Source organism: Malaclemys terrapin, chromosome 5 (assembly GCF_027887155.1).
Source record: "Malaclemys terrapin pileata isolate rMalTer1 chromosome 5, rMalTer1.hap1, whole genome shotgun sequence".
Taxonomy (NCBI): domain Eukaryota; kingdom Metazoa; phylum Chordata; order Testudines; family Emydidae; genus Malaclemys; species Malaclemys terrapin.
The window spans coordinates 101520532-101541978 of NC_071509.1; the positions used below are offsets into that span (position 1 = coordinate 101520532).

Genomic DNA, 21447 nt, shown 5'->3' on the forward strand with positions numbered 1-21447 from the left:
CTGAGAATGAGACTAGGATTCACATCACACAAATTCACAACCTAAATAGACAACCAACTGTGACCAAAGGGTCTCTTTACTAATCATATAGATGACACCACCAAAGTAGTTTTATTAGTGGTAAACCCAATTATCTCAACAGTGGTTATGTGAAAATTCAGAAGTGTCTTGAAATTCCAAAGGGTGCATTCTCCTTCCTTTGAGCCATACAGATAATGAAAGTTTCCTGTATTCATTTATTAGAGTAAACAATTATTTTAAAAGAACAAGCAGGGTCCAATTTTGCTTTAAAAAATTATGAGTATTACAAACATCCGATGTAAAACCACCAGTAAATACTAAACAGTACTGCAATACTCGCAAATAAACTCATGAAAGGAAAACAGTTGTAAAATTCAACCTTGAGTAAAGAAAATGTTGATTAATACTAAATACTTTTGCGGGGGACACCTGAGCATGACGGCCTCTACTCATCTTAACTAAAAATACACTAATGAAAGAGCAGTGGAAAAATTATACAAGGCAGGAAGGACCCATGTCCCCAGATACCTTAAGGCCTTTCAAGCACAGGCAGCTGCTTGTGTGGGATATCCCACACCTGATCATGATTGTTGATATCTGTTTAGTACTGTTGCGGGTTAGGATTTACAGGGCTCACAGAGTTATTTCCAGGAAAAAAAACTAGTTAGGCTGGGAAAGTGTTGGTGTTTTATTATTTTTTTAACCCTAATCTAAAATCACACTTCCTTTTGACTCTCTTCCTGAGAAGGCCCCTTTTATATTAAATAGATAACCAGGACATGTAATAGTTCAACATAAATATGTAAAAATATCAAGCAGACATTTCTCAAAACTCTCTCCACACACCCTCTATTCCACTTATTTTCATGCCCTCCAATGTCTCACTGTTCCCTGGGTATACTTAGCTTTGCTCAAGAGTACGCAGGAAAAGGCTGAGTCCCTCAGGCTGGTCCTGAGCAGCATATAGCCATAGAATTGAGTATCTGTTATAATTAGAGCTGGGCAGGAAAAGATTTTCTTGTCCTGCCAAAAATTTTGAGTTTCAAATATTTTCCAGTTCTTCAGTAGGATATTTCAGACTTTTCAAAATATTTTGATTGATGGAGAGAAATATCTACCCAAGATAGCTGGTAGTTAAGGGACTCAGCTAGAATGTGAGAAACCTAGGGTCAAGTCCCTGCTCTGAATCAGGCAAAGCAGGGACTTGAATTTAGGTCTCCCACATCCCAGATGTGTGACCTAATTACCAGGGCATCAGCTATTCTGGGATCTCTTTCTCTGGTTTGAGCAGAAATTCCATCCTGGACCTGAGAAACTTTCCTGACACAAGTTTAGTCAAAACTGATACATTCCCAGGAAAGGTTGCAATGGATCAGCATTTTCTGATGGAAAAAATAATTTAATAACAAATTTCCTGACCAGTTCTAATTCTAAATTCAGGCTGCTTTCCTGGCCTTCCCCTATAAAATGACATGTTATAGGGTCAAATTCTACAGGCCTCATTCAGTTCTTACTCAAGAAAAGCTTGTATTGCTTGTGGAATTCAATGGGAGTTTAACCTGGTAAAAACTTTGCAAGTCCCGCAGGATATGGCCCAATATATTTATTTATTACGTTTTGCTCTAACTAAGCAGGAAAAATTATTTAAAATTGCAACAATTTTAAATATCATTTGAGGTATTTTCTACATTTTATGTGGAGGTTGCTTTGTGGTACTGGAGAAATGAAGTAATGACTGTTGAACACGTCTTTAACAGAAAGCCTCCTTAAAAATACTAATATTGTTCTTTCTTTGTAATACTCTTATCCACTACACTGTACTTCCTTTGTGGCTGGAAATTACAATACAAAAAATTTCAATTGGCCCATAATAGCTGAAGATTATAGAGATGTAAAAACTGATCTTGTATTTACATGGGTCTTTCTTAAAACACTCAGAAAAACTAACCTGTGAGTCTGCATGATCAGAACATACTATTCATGAAACTTTAATAATCTCATCCCTGAAAAATAAACTAATGAAGATTTTTTCCCTCATTTTTTTTCCAGCTTGGATTTATTAGATTTATTTGAAAGGTATTTCACAAAACACCTTGGGGGTATCTTTTTAGCAATACCCAACTTACTGTTTAGACAACAAAGCATCAATCTGTTGATATCATATCAGTGGATCCACTTTCATTAGGGTGTGTCGTTGGAGAATTCTGAGCATTAATGCTAATGCCAAAGATCATCAGCAACAATAGGAATGTGTCCCTTCAACTAAAGGGAGGGAAAAAATAGTGCTCCCTTTATTGATGTCTTATTTTAGTATATTCAGAGGCTTTTGGTCCTCTCCACCCTGTTTGAGTATTTGCTGATCTTATTTCTAAGGCACCTCTCACCAGAGAATGAAAATTTTAATACGTTTCTAAATCTTCACTGTTAAACACCTCATGGTTTCTCCAGTATTATAATAAAAGCTGCTATTTGACCTTATGGTTCTGTTCTGTGCCTGTTCAAATAAACGACAAAATTCCCACTGACTTCAGTGGGAGCAGGATTGGGCCGTAAGATATCCTATTTACTCTGGAATTGCTTTGAAGGAGATTTTCCACAATAACAAAGTCCATCAGGCCGCAACTGGTTTCTGGAGCATGATACATCATCTGAACTATGACATCAGTGGCGAAGTCCAAAATTCTGCATCAAAGCAGAGCTGTCAAAATCCCCGACATCTGCTGCCTGTCAGTAATGCTAACCATTTCCTGCTCTGAGACTCCCACCAAGAATCCCACTCTTCCATGTCTGGATCACCACATACTTCATTTTAAACAGGGCAAGTCTATTGACTGCACTGAGTCACTACATACAGCATGTGAGTTAATGGTCAGTCTCAGGTGTGCTGATTTAGATGTCTGGGTTACTATGGTCTTTATTTTAATGCCTTATACACTAAAAGCAGTTAGAGTGACAATTGTTGTGTTTTAAAGCAGTTGGCCTAATTTGGTCTTTTAAAAACCTTTATATTCCAATTTTATTATATCACTGGTGTGTTCTACACTGGTCTCAGATAGCACTGATATCTCTTCCTGTGTTTCCCTTTTACTGCAACTGTTAACTATTATGTGTATCATGTGTACGAACGTGATAAGATACTAGGTTCAGAATCAGGAGACCTGAGTTCTCACTATTGCCCCTCCTGTGTGAGCCTGGGCAAGTCTATTTCTGTGCCTTATTTTCCCCATCTGTTTTACTCTCTTTCATAAAGCACTTTGAGATCACAGAGTATAGTTTGAATTTTTATATATGCTGCTACAATAGGTTAATTGTGATAAATAGCAGAGTCCCTGCCTCACATAGCTTCATGTTCTGTCTGTTTTCTGATATTATTTCACAATTCTTCTTGACTTGTATAAGAAACTTAAACATCCTGTTTGGTACATGTTGGCTATTGCTGTGGCTCTAGAACCTGAGAGTGGTTATGGGTTTGTTTGTTTGTTGGTTTGTTTGTTTGTTTGCTAATGCTGCCGGGGAACTTGTTAGAAACTGTTGTTTATATACAAGTATGTTAAATGAGCTCCAAAGATGGACTAAGCTGTTAAATTTTCATGGGTTGTATGCAAATATTTTCAGCAATATTTCTTGGAAACTATAGCGCTCAAAGTGCTCCTAAATATTCATATAGACGTGCTTTATTAGTGAAAAATACTAGTATGCCTGTAAATATGGAACATTTTAGCAATGTAATGAATCTGTTTCCTTGTTTAATTATGGTATGCCATCTCTGCACAAAAGTGCAGAAGTAATTCAGTAAGCACATGAGCAGTCTTTGCTGCCTGATCACTATAAGGAGCATAGGATAGTAGGCTGCAGAAGTAACGTTGGCACCTTCTGGAGAGTGACTTAAGGATTTCTGTATCAGTTGCAGGGTGAACTCAGTAAAAGGCTATGAGATGTGACATTACCAGATCAAGGGCTCTTTAAGTCAATCAGAGCCATGTTCATTTTAGAAGAAAATGCTTGAGGCTGAGTGCTAGTATATGACACCCCCTCGTAATGAGACTTCTTGGGAGGCTTTTCACACTCTGTTTATAAGGCTTTGATTTTGTTCCCACTTGAAGTTGATGGAAAACACTCCACAGTGATGTACATTGCAACTGGAACACTACCAAAGTCAAACTCCATTTCATCTTTCTTACTTCTCATCTGTGAAATTATCATAACAGCAATAAACATACCTGTTCAGAAACATTTTTACACGCTGACAAAGAAACAACTCCACAGTTATCCCTGTGTAGCTCACCAAGCTGGACAAGGTCAAGGTAGCTGAATGGTTAAGGCTGCACAGTTTGAGCACAGTCTCCCTTCACTCTTACAGAGATTATTTACAGAACAGATGTAATGCTTGGAATGTAAAGAGTGTCCTGACACTGGAATGGATTAGGTTGCCAGCCAAATACTTTTCCTCCAGTGTCACCTCTCCCAGTGGGCGAGTTTACATACTCACAGGATAACAGTTTGGCTGATGTTACCAACATATTGGCCAACTTTTTAAATTTTCACTGAAGAAACTAAGAATCTAGAAAGGAAACTGATACAGAATTTCTCCTTTGTAACAGTAAATGGCTCTTTTAAGTGTGCTCTAATATAAGAGATGAGTATATGCTCACTTAAATGCAACCACAACCTACAAAAATGGAATATACATTGTTTTCTTTTGACCTCTCACTTGTTTTCTCTGCTGAAATTTCGTAACTCTCTGACTATATATAAACATTTGGTTGACTCTCACTCAGGAAACCAAATAACGCAATACGTGAGCCTAATCAATTTAGGAAAAGATGCTCTTCCCTTTGCCACTTACACAATGCTAGATAGTCCAATAATTTTTGCCTGTATTTTTAACTGCTGATCTCATTGCCATTAATAGCTCTCTATTCCTAATGGAAGCCTATAAACAGCAACATACTGCCACAGATAATCCTTGATAAAAGTTAGAAAACATTATATTAGTGATTTGATTAGTATTTGTCTGAATGTCCCTATGATATTAGGATAGAAAGATGCAGAGTCACTAGCATTAAAAGTAATATCCGCCATTTGCCTAGTGTATCAGTCAGAGGCATACAAATCATAGGTATACTTTTGTCTGCTTGAATGAAACCCTTGAATAGTTGCCCATGCAGTACTGGTAATTGTTTGGGGAAATGCTCATTTTTTACACAAACAGGTGTTTGTCCATCCATGCACCCATTTTGTACATTCAAATAAGGGTTTTGTGCATACAAATGAGTGCAACCATATACTTTTCGGGTGTATTTTCAGTGATGTAATGGAAATTTAACTTTCTAAATTCAAATGGCAAGAGACACCTCTTATCTTGTATAATCTGAATATTTTTTTAAATTAAAAGGTTACAGTTGCATTTCAGTACATATGGATTTGTCCACAGCATTATAGTGCACAAATTTGAGTTTGTGCCCTAATGTTTGTCACTGAATTCAACATTTTGAAATCTGCTGGAGGTCAGAATAGTGCTAAATATCTGATACCAACTGTAAGACCTAATGTCCGACATCAAACTGCTTTCTTTCTTCCTTCAGTACAGTTTTAACAATAAGAACCTCATTTTAAAAAATATTTTTAAAAATAAGTTTCTTCTGATTGCTAAACCAGTACTACGGCAAGAAGGAAAGTGGTTTATGATCTCTGATACTGGACTCTATACTGACAGTTGGGGCTCGACTGGTACACATTTAGCTAGAGAAACTTGCTTATCTCTTTGTCCTCTTTCCCCTGCCTATTGAAGGTCGTCTTCCTCACATAACAAGAGGAACTGCATTCTCCTTAGTTTGAGCACTGCTTGCTTCTTGTGTTATGGATGTTGTTAAGTTTTAGCAATATGGTGAAAAACAGGAGATTCAAGAAGGCTGATTTGAATAACAAACTGTAATTTCCAATAAAATGTAACAGGGTGAGAAAGGCATCTTCTCATACAAATGCACAGAAGTGTGAATTAGCTACCATACTGCTAGACCGGGGCTGAATGAGCTGTCTGAATACTGATTTACCCTACTCCAGTGCACAGGCATTCACACAAGTCCTGTATAGACTGCTCAGAATTGACTTTGATCTGTTGACAATGATCTTTTGTTCTTTCCAATGACTCTGAATGTAATTATGCATTTTGCCAAATTTGAACATTGCACAAGGGCCAATACAAAAAAGAAACAGAGTTGTCTAATAGGTAGAGGAAGACCTGGTTCTATTCTCAACTTTGCCATTAACTTTCAGTGTGACACCGGGCATTGAGCTGCTCTGTGCCTCAGTATCCCCATCTGTAAAATAAGATTAATATTAACTTCTCAGGGACATGGGGAAATTTACTTCATCAGTGTTTAAAAAGCACTTGGGAGATCCTTATTTCTTTTCATTAAAAGCATTGGATTTGTTTCTGCTAGTTAAGCACTGCTCTGTGTTGGAACATCCTGGCACACAGGGAGTGAATCCATTGCTATATCTCTTAAAGGGATTTGATGTATTCCCTTTGAGTGCTGGTCAGCTTGTGAACATGTGTACTGGGGAGCATTGGGGGTGGTATATGGTCCTGTCTCCTCCCCTACTCTCCTGCTTCTGCTGTAGTGGTTTGTGCCATAGAGGGTGCATGAGGGAGCACCTGAGATACAAAGAGGCCAGAGGCTGTAATTGTTCCCACCAGCTGGATATTCCACCTCTTACATGCACAAGAAGCATCTGGCCACAGTCTGGTCCTTGTTTAGCAACAGTATATCTTATAAGGAGGTAAAGACATCTCTCCTTTGTAGTACATTGCAGAGAGGTGGGGACTTTCTACGGTATAAGTGACACTACATTTAAACAGATAAACACTCGACTACTTGCATTAAATAATTCAGCACAAAGAAATTTAGGGATAGATTTGTGCATATTGCCCAAAAAGGCCCAGATTCCCAGGCTTGGCTAAACTGCACTTAGCACAGAACCCAGAGAGAGGGGCAAAGGTGGCTTAAAATCACCTGGCACTCACACAATCCTGTTTGGCCCCTGGCACGAATTGAGAGCAGCCACAGGACTATTCTAACTGCGTTTAACAGCCCCCAAGAGGCAGCTATGCTGAACAGGGATTGCCAGAGCACAGGCTATTCTGGCCATACACTCTCCTGTCCCCTAGCATTCTCCAACATGTCCACTCTGCTGTAGGAGGGAAATAGTGAGTGATATAGGTGTGGCTATTCTGACTACATCAGGCAGGGATTTCCCTTATGCCCTTTTAAGGCAGCTTTATTATCCCCCTTTTACTATAAAGACTGAGGCTTTATGAATCAGGGACTGAGGGTTTGGCCCCAAAACCTGCTTGCATTTGCTCAGTAAAATATGCAATAAGCATACAAGTATTCATAATGTATTCAGTAACAACTTTGAGGCACAATTAAGTCAGTGCACAACTACAGTTAAGTGCATTCGGTGATAGGTACTCTGGAGAGCGTGCCACAAGAACAACCATGCTGGGTCAGACCAATGGTCCATCTAGCCCAGTATCCTGTATTCCAACAGTAGCCAATGCCAAGTAGCCATATGTTCAGAGGACTGAACAGAACAGGCAATCATCAAGTGATCCATCCCATTGTCCACTCCCATCTTCTGGCAGTCAGAGACTAGGGCCACCCAGATCATGGAGTTGCATCCCTCACCCTCTTGGCTAATAGTCATTGATGGACCTATCCTCCATGAACTTATCTAGTTCTTTTTTGAACCCAGTTATAGTTTTGGCCTTCACAACATCTCCTGGCAATGAGTTCCACAGGTTGACTGTGCATTGCGTGTTTGTTTTAAACCTGCTGCCTGTTGATTTAATTGGGTGACCACTGGTTCTTGTGTTATGTGAAGAAGTAAATAACACTTCCTTATTCACTTCCTCCACACCACTCATGATTTTATAGACCTCTATTATATCCCTCCTTATGTCAGTGTCTATATATAATCAGTGCAGTATGACAGCACAGAGTTGATTTATTTGGTGATACTAAGAATCCAATCCTGAAAGTCCTATGTGTGAAGGGGACTTGCAGAGAGCTCTTAACCAAGATGCAAATGTAGTCCCAGCTCTAGAAGACAAAATTAGGGGTATAGTTCCTCAAAAGTGTGCGAGCAGAAGACAAAGTACCTTCCATTGCACTAGGTGCTTCAGCGGAACTTTTGAAATAATTCTTTCTTTCCAACAACTGCACACTTTACTCCCTATCTGTGCACTTAATATGGGTTCCTTAATGTGTTTATCTCAATGCCTAAGATAAATTGCTGCCTTGGAGATCTGTTTAGTAATAATTCTGGATAAGATGTGTAAAATGCAGTTGGAAGTTATTTATAAAATACTTTTTAATTAATCAATGGTTAAAGATAGAGTTGTTAAAAAGTTAAGAGTTATTAGCTATCTCATATTGATTCAAGGAAAAGGGAACCTGCAAATTCTACACATAGTTAGTCTACATACCGTGTTACTATTACTCTTAACTTCCCTCTCCCACTCACCTGTTATGTCTTGTCTTTATTTAGATTGTAAACTCCTCATGCAGGGATTGTCTTTATGCTTTTTGTTCAGCACCCAACATAATAAGACATTTCCTGACTGAGGCCTCTGCATGCTACAGTAAAAGAAATATTTAATCATCCCAATTAAAATGTTTTGTTTTGATTGATATGGTTAGTTTCTGTCCTTTCTACATGAAATATACTAAGAATGTGGGATATCCTGGCCCAAATCACACCAGTGCAATCTTAATTACACTTCTGCAACCTCCAAGTCAGTGTGCTAGCTGCAAAAGCTGTCCTAGGAGAAGGGGTGTTTGTCACAATGAGACTTCAAAAAGATAGTTCTAAAACAGCACTACTGGTTTAAAAATTCTTCCTTACCTGGCCACTCAATATGAGGCTAATACATTGTCCACACTAAATCGATTGATAACTACTACATGTGCCTTCATTCTATCATTCTCACTGTAAGCCTCTGCGTTCTTGCTTTCCCAGATAGGCTTTAGCGAGAGTAAGCACTGTATAAATGGAAATTTCAGACACAGAAGGCAAAATCAATACCCAGTGCAACCATTCAAATCAATGAAATTATACCAGAGATTAATTTGGGCCATAGAGTTGTTTCAGTCCTCACAGAAGGTTTGTATGTAGGTTTAGGTGCATAGTTGCTCAGCTGCATATTAATGAGCAGTTCATGATGAAGGTGTCTGCTCAGATTCAACCCAAGATGAGATGCTCCAATTCAGTTGCCACATGTGAACAGAAGGATATAATAGGGAAAATACCTATTTTTCTATAAAGAGACTGGGGGGGACATCATGAAGCTAGATTTTTTTATCTTAAGCCAAAGATAGTCATTGGAGAATTTGTCCTGGGCACAGGAACTCTCTGCTGGCAGAAAGATCATCTGCCACTTTTTGCGCCCCCTAACCCCAGCAAAATGTGAACGGGATAGTGTGCCTTGGGCATTCCAGGGACAAGACGTGTGCAAACTGGAAAGTTAAAGGAGGGGGCAGAGCATCACCTAGTTTTCCACAGATGTAAGCTAGAGCTGCTTCCTGGCCAGTGGCTGAGGATCAGGGAGCCACAATTGGCTTGCTCCTGTCTTCCCCCGTCTCTGCTGTGCCTTAGGGGAGTGCTGATGGGATGAAGAATCTGCCCCCATATGTCCAAAATGTGAAATATACAAGTTACTATTAGACAAGATTTCAATAACAGGAGAGGAGAGAGAGTGCTTTGTTTTCAAGCCTTAAATAAAATGTTCCATCAAAAGTCTTTCTAAAATGCTCTGCTAACCTTCATCCTTAGTTATTACCGTGGGACTCATGAACAGGCATGAAGAGGCCAGCTTATAGTCGTTTTAATGACAGAAACCCAAGACTTTGCACTTTCATTTTCTACAACAAAAACAGCTTGAATCTCAGTGGAAAGAGTCTGTGATTTAATGAACGAAGTCTGGCCATTAAGGCTTGAACAGTTACCAGGAAGAGTCCCACATGACTGTTGGAAACATGAAAATGAAAAGATGTTGAGCAGCTGCCTCTAAAAAAAGGTACCAATTTCCATTCATTTTAATGAAAGCAATCTCCTGCCTCTTTTCTAGTGGGAAGTGAGGAAAGAGAAGGGGCCAAAGGTTGAAGTTAAATTGCTCCCAGCACACTTAGGCAAATTTTAGCCAACTTCCTTATAATTATTTTGAAGTTATTCTATATTTCTTTCCCAGTCATTGCTGAAACATGTTGATCTCAAAATGAAGCTTTCTCCACAGCTGTTTATTATATCCACTTCCTTGCTATTTAAATCAGTACTTGTGACATTGCAGTAACTTCAGTGGCAGTGAACTGTGATGTTACAAATACTGGATTGGGCTGTCACAAAAGAAACTGAGCAGGAAGATCATAAAAAAGAAAAAATGTATACAAAAAGCAAAAATGGGAGAATAAATATAGAAAAGTTAGATGACAGTTTAATGGAGGTGGGGAAATAGAACAGGCCAATTCAGAGATGATTTGTAAGGGAGCTTTAGTTACACATCAAGTGGTAAGTGGGTGGAAGGGAGCTGAAGGTGGTGTAACTTACTGTACAGTAGGCTGAATGACCGGAAGAAGGTGCAAGTTACAGCAGCTTAGAGCCTCTTAGGCCTGGTCTACACTACGGGTTTAGGTCGACTTTAGCAGCGTTAAACCGAATTAAGCCTGGACATGTCCACACAACGAGGCCCTTTCTTTCGACTTAAAGGGCCCTTTAAACCGGTTTCTTTACACCACCTCCGACGAGGGGATTAGCGATAAAACCGGCCTTTGCGGGTCGGAATTGGGGTAGTGTGGACGGAATTCGATGTTATTGGCCTCCGGGAGCTATCCCACAGTGCTTCATTGTGACCGCTCTGGACAGCGCTCTCAACTCAGATGCACTGACCAGGTAGACAGGAAAAGACCCGCGAAGGTTTGAATTTCATTTCCTGTTTGCCCAGCGTGGAGAGCACAGGTGACCACGCAGAGCTCATCAGCACAGGTAACTGTCATGGAGTCCTCCCAGGATCGCAAAAGAGCTCCAGCATGGACCAAACGGGAGGTACGAGATCTGCTCGCCATATGGGGAGATGAAGCAGTGATATCTGAACTCCGTAGCAGTAAAAGAAATGGAAAAGTATTAGAAAAGATCTCCAAGGCCATGAAGGACCGAGGCCATAACAGGGACACACAGCAGTGCCGCGTGAAAATTAAGGAGCTACGGCAAGCCTACCACAAAGCCAGAGAAGCAAACGGAAGGTCCGGGGCAGAGCCGCAAACTTGCCGCTACTACGCGGAGCTGCATGCGATCCTAGGCGGTGCAGCCACCACTACCCCAACCGTGTGCTATGACTCTCTCACTGGAGAAACACACAGGGAAGACGGTTCGGGGAACGAGGAAGATGACGATGGAGGTACTGTAGGTAGCTCACAGCAGCAAGGAAGCGGAGAAACCGGTTTCCCCAACAGCCAGGATATGTTTGTGACCCTGGACCTGGAACCAGTAACCCCCGAACTCACCCAAGACCCTCAGGGCACACAGGAGACCTCTGGTGAGTGTAACTTTGTAAATATTTGTAAACATTACAAAAAAAAAGCAAGCAAGTCTGTTAACGTGTATGGGGATGGAGCGGAAATCCTCCAGGGACATCTCCAGAAAGCTCTCCTGGTTGAAATGGGGTGATTTTATTAAGGGGGACATTCAGAGGCGCCCGTTCCTGCTCTTCTGACCAGAAATGTTCCCCGCTGTTAACCACGCGGTGGGGGGGAGGGGTGAAGTGATCATCCCAGAGAATCGTGTGTGTGTGTGTGGGGGGGTGGTTTACTTGTGTTTGTGCCGCATGTTAACCGGGAAACCGCAGCCCCCTCCTTTTACATTGAAACCCCATTTTAAATGGACAACCCAATTCATCCTTGATATGGGAAATGCGCTGCTGTTTGCAACCTTTCCCGCATGTTAAGAAGGTTAAAAAAGCCAAAACACTGTGGCCTACCATGGCTGCCTGCAAGCCGAAATATGCGACCTTGTAATGAAAGAGTGTACCCATTGTTCCCTAAAATGTGTCTTTTTTAACCACCTCTCCCTTCTCCTCCACCAGCTGCAAATGTTTCTCCTTCGCAGAGGCTCGTGAACATTAGAAAGAGAAAACGTAAGACGAGGGACGAGATGTTCACGGAGCTGCAGATGTCCGCCCAGGCTGATAGAGCACAGCAGAATGCGTGGAGGCAGTCAATGTCGGAGATGAGAAAAGCCCAATATGAACGAGAGGAGAGGTGGCGGGCTGAATCGCGGGAAGAACAGAGCAAGTGGCGGGCTGAAGACGATAGGTGGCGTCAGCTTGCAGACAGACGGCAAGAGGCAATGCTCCGTCTGCTGGAGCATCAAAGTGATATGCTCGAGCGTATGGTTGAGTTGCAGGAAAGACAGCAGGAGCAGAGACCGCCGCTACAGCCCCTGTGTAACCAACAGCCCTCCTCCCCAAGTTCCATAGCCTCCTCACCAAGACGCCCAAGAACACGGTGGGGGGGCCTCCGTCCACCCAGTCACTCCACCCCAGATGATCGCCCAAGCATCAGAAGGCTGGCCTTCAATAAGAGTTAAAGTTTTAAAATGCAGTGTGTCCTTTTCCATCCCTCCTCCCCCACCCATCCCAGGCTACCTTGGCAATTATCCCCCTACCTCTGTAAGGAACTAATAAAGAATGCATGAATGTGAAAAAACAATGACTTTATTGCCTCTGCAAGCGGGAGGGGAGGGGAGGGTGGGGTGGGGTGGTTGGTTTACAGGGAAGTAGAGTGAACCGGGTCGGGGGGGGGGGGTTGGAGGGTTCATCAAGGAGAAACAAACAGAAGTTTCACACAGTAGCCTGGCCAGTCACAAAACTCGTTTTCAAAGCTTCTCTGATGCGCACCGCGCCCTGCTGTGCTCCTCTAACCGCCCTGGTGTCTGGCTGCGCGTAATCAGCGGCCAGGCGAGTTGCCTCAACCTCCCACCCCGCCATAAAGGTCTCCCCCTTACTCTCACAGATATTGTGGAGCGCACAGCAAGCAGCAATAACAATGGGGATATTCTTTTCGCTGAGGTCTGAGCGAGTCATAAGCTGCGCCAGCGCGCTTTTAAACGTCCAAATGCACATTCCACCACCATTCGGCACTTGCTCAGCCTGTAGTTGAACAGGTCCTGACTCCTGTCCAGGCTGCCTGTGTACGGCTTCATGAGCCATGGCATTAAGGGGTAGGCTGGGTCCCCAAGGATCATGATAGGCATTTCAATATCCCCAATGGTCACTTTCTGGTCCGGGAAGAAAGTCCCTTCCTCCAGCTTTCGAAACAGAGCAGAGTTCCTGAAGACGCGAGCATCATGTACCTTTCCCGGCCATCCCACGTTGATGTTGGTGAAACGTCCCTTGTGATCCACCAGGGCTTGCAGCAGCATTGAAAAGTACCCCTTGCGGTTTACGTAGTCGGTGGCTTGGTGCTCCGGTGACAAGATAGGGATATGGGTTCCGTCTATGGCCCCGCCACAGTTTGGGAATCCCATTTCAGCAAAACCATCCACTATTGACTGCACGTTGCCCAGAGTCACTACCCTTGCTATCACCAGGTCTTTCATTGCCCTGGCAAATTGGATCACAGCAGCCCCCACCGTAGATTTGCCCACTCCAAATTGATTCCCGACTGACCGGTAGCTGTCTGGCGTTGCAAGCTTCCACAGGGCTATCGCCACTCGCTTCTCAACTGTGAGGGCTGCTCTCATCTTGGTATCCTGGCGTTTCAGGGCAGGGGAAAGCAAGTCACAAAGTTCCATGAAAGTGGCCTTACGCATGCGAAAGTTTCACAGCCACTGGGAATCGTCCCATACCTGCAGCACGATGCGATCCCACCAGTCTGTGCTTGTTTCCCGGGCCCAGAATCGGCGTTCCACGGTATCAACCTGCCCCAGTGACACCATGATTTCCACATTGCTGGGGCCTGTGCCTTGTGAGAGGTCTATGTCCATGTCAATTTCCTCATCACTCTTGTCGCCGCGCTGCAATCGCCTCCTCGCCTGGTCCGGGTTTCGCCTTGGCATGTTCTGGCTCTGCATATACTCCAGGACAATGCGCGTGGTGTTCATAGTGCTCATAATTGCCGCGGTGATCTGAGCGGGCTCCATGATCCCAGTGCTAGCTATGGCGCCTGGTCAGAAAAAAGGCGCGAAAGTAGTATCTGATGGACCAGGAGAAGGAGGGCGGGAGGGAGGGAGGGAGGGAGGGCCGAGTGACGACATGGCGTACAGGTACAGGAACAGGGAGAAACACAAACAACTGTCACACAGAATGGTCCCCCCAAAGATTAAACTGGAAACCCTGGGCTTAGCAGGCCGTTGATTTCACGGAGGAAGGGGAAGCAAATGAACACAGAACAAATCTATTTTTTACATCTTAAGGTGGCAGCCGACGGTGCAGCATGAGTGACAGCCATACCAGTACGATGACGATGGGTACCAATCATAATATACCATCATCTGCCAAAAGGCAAGGGGCTGCTGCTGTGTAGCAATGCAGCCCCACGTCTGCCAGCCCCACGTCCGCCAGCACCCAGCATCGCCCTCGGCCTCTTCTGGGTGCTTAGCAGACAATATTGGGCAATTGGCAGAAAATAGTATATTACGACTGGTAACCATCATCATCAAAACAGTAGCATGTCTGCCCAGGTGGCCATGATTGACAGCCATACCAGTATGACGATGACGGGTACCAGTCATAATATACCATCGCCTGCAAGGGGCTGGTGCAATGCAGCCCTACGGCTGCCAGCCCCATGGCTATCACTCATGCTACACCGTCTACCGCCAAAAGGCAGTTAGCAGCTGCTGCTGTGTAGCAATGCAGTCCCACGTCTGCCGGCACCCAGAGGACATATGGTGACGGTGAGCTCAGCTGAGCTGAGCGGGCTCCATGCTTGCCGTGGTATGTTGTCTGCACAGGTAACCCAGGTAAAAAGGCGCGAATCTATTGTCTGCCGTTGCTGTGACGAGGGGGGAGGGGCCTGACGACATGTACCCAGAACCGCCCGCGACACTGTTTTGCATCATCCGGGCATTGGGATCTCAACCCAGAATTCAAAGAAAAGGCACGAACCGCTTCTCGGCTCGAGCTGTGGCGCAAACGTAGTATCTGACGGCCTAGGGGAAGGAGGGAGGGGGGCCGAGTGACGACATGGCGTACAGGCACAGGGAATTAAAATAAACAACGGTGGCTGTGCATCAGGGAGAGACACAAACAACTGTCACAGACTGGTTCCCCCCAAAGATTAAACTGAAAACCCTGGGTTTAGCAGGCCGTTGATTTGACGGAGGGAGGGGGAAGCAAATGAATACAGAGAAAATCTATTTTTTTACATCTTAAGACGACGGTGCAGCGTGACTGATAGCCCTCGGCATCTTTCTGGGTGCTTGGCAGCAAATACGGGGCGGTGTATGACGATGGTCTTCAGGCCTATTGCACGAGCTGCTGCTCAGGGAAGACTCTGCTAACGTGCGATGACCCGACTTGTAATAGGCCGGCTAACAGTCATAATACACCATTTACTGCCAAAAGGCAAGCCCCACGGCTGCCAGCACCCAGATCGCCGAAGGCTACCAGTCTACTGCACCGTCTACCGCCAAAAGGCAGTTAGCAGCTGCTGCTGTGTAGCAATGCAGTCCCACGTCTGCCGGCACCCAGAGGACATATGGTGACGGTGAGCTCAGCTGTGCTGAGCGGGCTCCATGTTGTCTGCACAGGTAACCCAGGTAAAAAGGCGCGAATCTATTGTCTGCCGTTGCTGTGACGGGGGAGGGAGGGGCCTGACGACATGTACCCAGAACCGCCCGCGACACTGTTTTGCATCATCCGGGCATTGGGATCTCAACCCAGAATTCCAAGGGGCGGCAGAGACTGCGGGAACTGTGGGATAGCTGTGGGATAGCTACCCATAGTGCAATGCTCCGGAAGTCGACGCTAGCCTCGTACTGTGGACGCGGTCCGCCGACTAGAGCACCTAGAGCATTTTATTGTGTGGACACGCACAATCGGCTGTATACAACCGATTTCAATAAAACCGGCTTCTATAAATTCGAACTAATTTCGTAGTGTAGACATACCCTTAGACTCACTCCTGTATTTGGCTGAAGATGTTTTAAAGCTTCCCTGAGTGTGCTGGGGGAATCCTTAAGATGGCTACAAAATACTTGATTCATGTACACTAAGAAACCACAGAGTAAGGCAGTTGTTGTCAGCCTGGCTGAAGGAATAAGAAAAACTAATTAGTTTTCTAATCAGACAAGGGCAAGGTGCAAATTTACTTTTCCTTTAGATTCAACAAAATAAGAAGAATGTTTTGATCAAAGAGAGGGTCTTACAGGTCAACTCAACTAATCTGTAAAATATTACAGGAAAACTGTCACTTAAGTTTCATAGCTGATTGTGCCTTACCAAACAGAACATCAAAATACAACACAGGATCTATGTACTTGTTTGCTTGGTTGTTCTCACCTCAACTTGAAAAGTTAACAGATACCTGTACACTGTGATCTTCTGACGGGCCAGGTCCCTTAGGTGATTATGCTAAGGAAATCTGAAGCTTTCTCTATAAAGGTTTTCTCTGGAAATGGTGAAATTCTGAACATAAATTTGTTGAGTGATGAATGCAATCTGTGTAATGCTAGAATGTGGGAGTAAGAATAGTTTTAACATATGAGTTAATACACAACTTTTTTTTTTTTTAAAGAGACGTCTTAGTCTCTTTGGGAACAATTTTCAGTATACTGGTGGCAAGAGTGGGGTTTTGCCTCTGTATCTTTCCCACTGGCCTCACAAAGGTAGCAATGCAGTGGTACTGGAAATGTATCCCATTGTTAATCATGCAGTACTACCTCTTAAAACAGTGTGCTGCAGTGAGCACCCAGCAGCTGCTGACGAGTGTGGCGCCACATAAGAGTCTTCCATCACCATGAGATGATTTCAGTCGGAGGGCAACCTGCCAGGGCCAACCGCCCCTAAAGAGAGAATAAATAAGTTGTGTTTTTTAGTATACTAAGCAAAATGGAAGAGTAAAGGTAACTGGCAAGCTGTCTTGAGTGTACAGCCACTATTGCTACGTTGGTTTAAATAACTTAAGACATATTATTTACTGAGTAACAATTGGGAGTCCATTTAATCATGTTAGTATAGCATTCAGAATTCCATTCAACAACCCTCAAGGTTAATTTACAGACTGCTTGGACATCGAACGCTCTCAGCACTTCATCCCACTATGAATCAGTTTAATCATCCCTTCTCAGAATACATCCTTTGTGCCAAAAACATATAATCTGTGTCCCCCACCAAATATTATCCAAGTGAGAGAAGAGGTATAGCAGTTCTAATAGTTACCATATAAAAATATGCAACTGTGAGGAGAAGGCTACCATGCCAAAAATCTGGGTGTGGCGGATGGGGAGATTTCCATGAAAAACTCCCAATCTGCTTTTCTGTTCCCATTAATGCTAACTGCCCCATCTGCCCTTGACTGGATGTAAACAAATCTTCAACATCAACGGGATTAAGGGAAAAGCAGAAACAACAAGAAATACACAGATTAGCTCCATCTCATCTCTCCACATGTGATCATCTATTCAAGATAAATCCAAACAATTTAGCAGATCAAGAATACATATTCCCAAACCTATAAAGATGGAATTGATAGTGGGATTACAAGAAAAGGACCTAGGGGTTACAGTGGACGAGAAGCTGGATATGAGTCAACAGTGTGCCCTTGTTGCCAAGAAGGCTAACGGCATTTTGGGCTGTATAAGTAGGGGCATTGCCAGCAGATCGAGGGACGTGATCATTCCCCTCTATTCGACATTGGTGAGGCCTCATCTGGAGTACTGTGTCCAGTTTTGGGCCCCACACTACAAGAAGGATGTGGAAAAATTGGAAAGAGTCCAGCGGAGGGCAACAAAAATGATTAGGGTGCTGGAGCACATGACTTATGAGGAGAGGCTGAGGGAACTGGGATTGTTTAGTCTGCAGAAGAGAAGAATGAGGGGCGATTTGATAGCTTCTTTCAACTACCTGAAAGGGGGTTCCACAGAGGATGGATCTAGACTGTTCTCAGTGGTAGCAGATGACAGAACAAAGAGTAATTGTCTCAAGTTGCAGTGAGGGCGGTTTAGGTTGGATATTAGAAAAAACTTTTTCACTAGGAGGGTGGTGAGGCACTGCAATGGGTTACCTAGGGAGGTGGTGGAATCTCATTCCTTAGAGGTTTTTAAGGTCAGGCTTGACAAAGCCCTGGCTGGGATGATTTGGTTGGGAATTGGTCCTGCTTTGAGCAGGGGGTTGGACTAGATGACCTCCTGAGGTCCCTTCCAACCCTGATATTCTATGATTCTAAGATTCAGTTCTTACATCTTCCTATAGACAGATAGAACTAGCAAGAAGGGAAGAGAGAGAACAGCAGCCAGAATATAAGTAGCAGCTAGTTTAATTTTAACAAATATCCATTTGAATAGGAATACTAGAACACAGGAATTGACAAACAGGACCAGAGCAGTGTTTCATCTAGTCCAGTGCCTGACACTAGCAAGTACCAGATGCTTCAGAGGAAAGTAGGGTAATCTGCCCTTCACATAGGTCTCATCCTGGTCTCTAATAGTTAAAAATTGACTTTAAGACCTGAAGCATGAGGTTTGATATCCCTTTCAAAAATTTTATTAGTTATGATTAAGGCTACGAGTTAGTTACGGGTATTTTTAGTAAAAGTCATGGACAGGTCACGGGCAACAACCAAAAAGTCCTATCCAGGACTTTTACTAAAAATACTCCTAACTAAATCTTACCTGCTGAGGGGGGGACGCTGCTGCTCCTGTGTGTGGGGGACAGCCCAGGGCCCTGCTGCCGCTCCAGAGGCGGGAGCGGCCGGGGGCCCTGCTGCCGCCACTCTGGGCTGGAGGATGGCCTGGGCCCCCCCCCCACGGCCACTCCTGGGGGTGGCCTTGGGCTCCACCTCCAGGCCGGGGGGCAGCCTGGGGCCCCACCACTGCTGCTGCTCTTCTGGGCCAGGGGACGACCCGTGGCCCCACCACCACTGCCGCTGCTTCAGACCAGGGGTGGCCCATGGCCCCACCACCACCGCTGCTCCTCCAGACAGGGGCAGCCTGGGGTGTCGCTGCTGCTTCCGGACCGCTGCTCCGGGGCAGCGCCCAGGACCAGTTGCCTGGGGCCTCCGGGTCAGCCGCACCAGCTGCTGCAGCAGTCACCGAAGTCCTGGAAAGTCACAGAATCCGTGGCTTCTGTGACCTCTGTGAAAGACTCGCAGCCTTAATTATGATAATTCTGGATATTCTTGACATCCATATAATATCCAATCCCTTTTTGAATCTGGTTAAATATTTTGCCTCAATGATTTCCTGTGGCACCAAGTACCACAGTCTAATAACGCATTGTGTGAAAAAGTATTTCCCTTTTATTGGTTTTGAATTTCCCACCTTTTAAATTTCATACTCTGTCCCCTTGTTCTTGTGGTATAATACTGGGAGAACAGAAGTTCCTGATCTCCTTTCTCTATACTATTCATTATTTTTTATGTTTATCCCCTCTTCTTTGTCTCCTTTCTAAGGTAAACAATACCAGTCTTTTCAATCTCTCTGCATATGTCAGTTTTTCCCTGGATCATTTTTGTCACTCTTCTCTGAAACCCTCTCCTGATCTGCAATAGCCTTTTGGAGTTGGGGTGACCAATACTGTGCACGGTATTCTAAATAGGACAAACCATATTTTTAAATGAAGGCTTTATAATATTCTTTGTATCATTCACCATCACATTCCTTATACCTTGTTCCTTATTCCTGTATCCATAAGATATTATGAATAGTCTTTGTGGTTGTCATAATTCACAAATATTAAGAAAACAAGTCTATCTGTACTTGCAGTTATACAAGTGTGGGTGGGTGAACATAGGGGAGCATGTTATATACCAATATGGCCACGAACCAACTACCAGTTAATGAAAAGTCTTATTTCACAGCTATATCATCATCAACAAAATATATTTTACTTTAGAAAAATGATGTTTTTAATGCGTTAATAATACCCAACCTCCTTTCATGCTATTTAGCCTTTTACAGTTCTTTTAAATGCATAGCAGACCCACAGATCCATCGATATGGTTCACAGCTATTGTTCTGGATTTGCTTCTCAGGAGAAACTGAAATGGCTGTTTTTCTAAGGAAAGTAATTTAAGCTGATTAAAGAATAAAATTCCAATGTACCCAAAAGTGAAATGCAATATCTGGCCACCGAGTTATTTTTTGATCTGGTCCTCAGATTTGCTTTGAATGTGTTCCTGCTCCCTTTCTGTGTGCTTTCTAGGAATATTCTAGTGAACAAATTCACCAGCAGGAATGTTAACTCAAACAACAAAATTTAAGTGCATATTACAAAGTATTCACATAAAGCAAATTCTGAATTCAGAATCCTAAGATTGCCCACTGGAAATCTGTCTGTAAGAGTTCCGCACAGTCGATCAAGATATTGAAACATGAAATGTGATTTGTGTGTCCAACCAATTACTCAAATTTTGAATATCGCATATGCACATCAAATGGCTCACAAAGACACTAGAAATAAAAAAAACATCCTCTATGCCCCACATGAGGGCTGTACAGGAAGGACCGTAGGCAGAGTGGCTTCATGGGAATGTCTGCATAATTACTGTGTGTTACAGGTTGCCTCTACACTGCATCCTTCTTTTGGAAACATGTATTGTGCATACTATGCTAGCACAGGTATGAATAGCAGTGTAGATGGTGAGGCATGGCTTAAGCAAGTAGAGGAAAGACACACATAAAGGATGTGGGTATGTACTTGGGTACATACCCTCCGTAGCTCTCTGCTTGCCCAAACTGTGCTTCCCCGTCTACACTGCTTCCCCACTACTGGAGCCTTTCGCCACCGCAAGAAAAGACTGCAGCTACTGGGAAAGGCTCCGGCAGGAAAGAGAGGCTCCGGCAGTTCCCTCTGCTGGAGCTCTTCCCTGCCACAGAGAAACAGTCCGTCTGTTCCCCACTGCTGGAGCTCTTTACCCATTGCAGGGAAGATTCTGCCAGCCGGGAAAGACTCTGACAGAGGGGAGGCAGCGGGGAAAGGTTCATTTGCTACATACCACAGTGTGGATGTACAGCTACACGTATTGCCAGTGGCATGTAGTGTAGAAGTAGCCAGAGAAAGGTCATGATGCACCATGATGTCCCACAGAGACTGAAGATGAGGAGACAGAGGAAGAGATGTAGGCTGGAACATCAGCCTTTGGATGGGGCTGCACAAAGCTTCACTCACTCTGAATTAATTCATCCAGTTCTAACTGGCCTGGAAAAAAC

At 43.7% G+C, this 21447-nt stretch overlaps 1 protein-coding gene across 3 annotated transcripts in view; it reads right to left on the minus strand.

The window, feature by feature from the left end:
• The window catches only part of PRSS12 (serine protease 12), a 72084-nt gene that overhangs the window by 5234 nt on the left and 45403 nt on the right, over window positions 1-21447 (minus strand). For all 3 annotated transcript variants that reach the window (XM_054030502.1, XM_054030501.1, XM_054030500.1), the window contains one exon: window positions 16960-17082. In XM_054030502.1, coding sequence (XP_053886477.1) covers window positions 16960-17082 — 123 coding nt within the window. The remainder of the gene's footprint in view (window positions 1-16959; window positions 17083-21447) is intronic.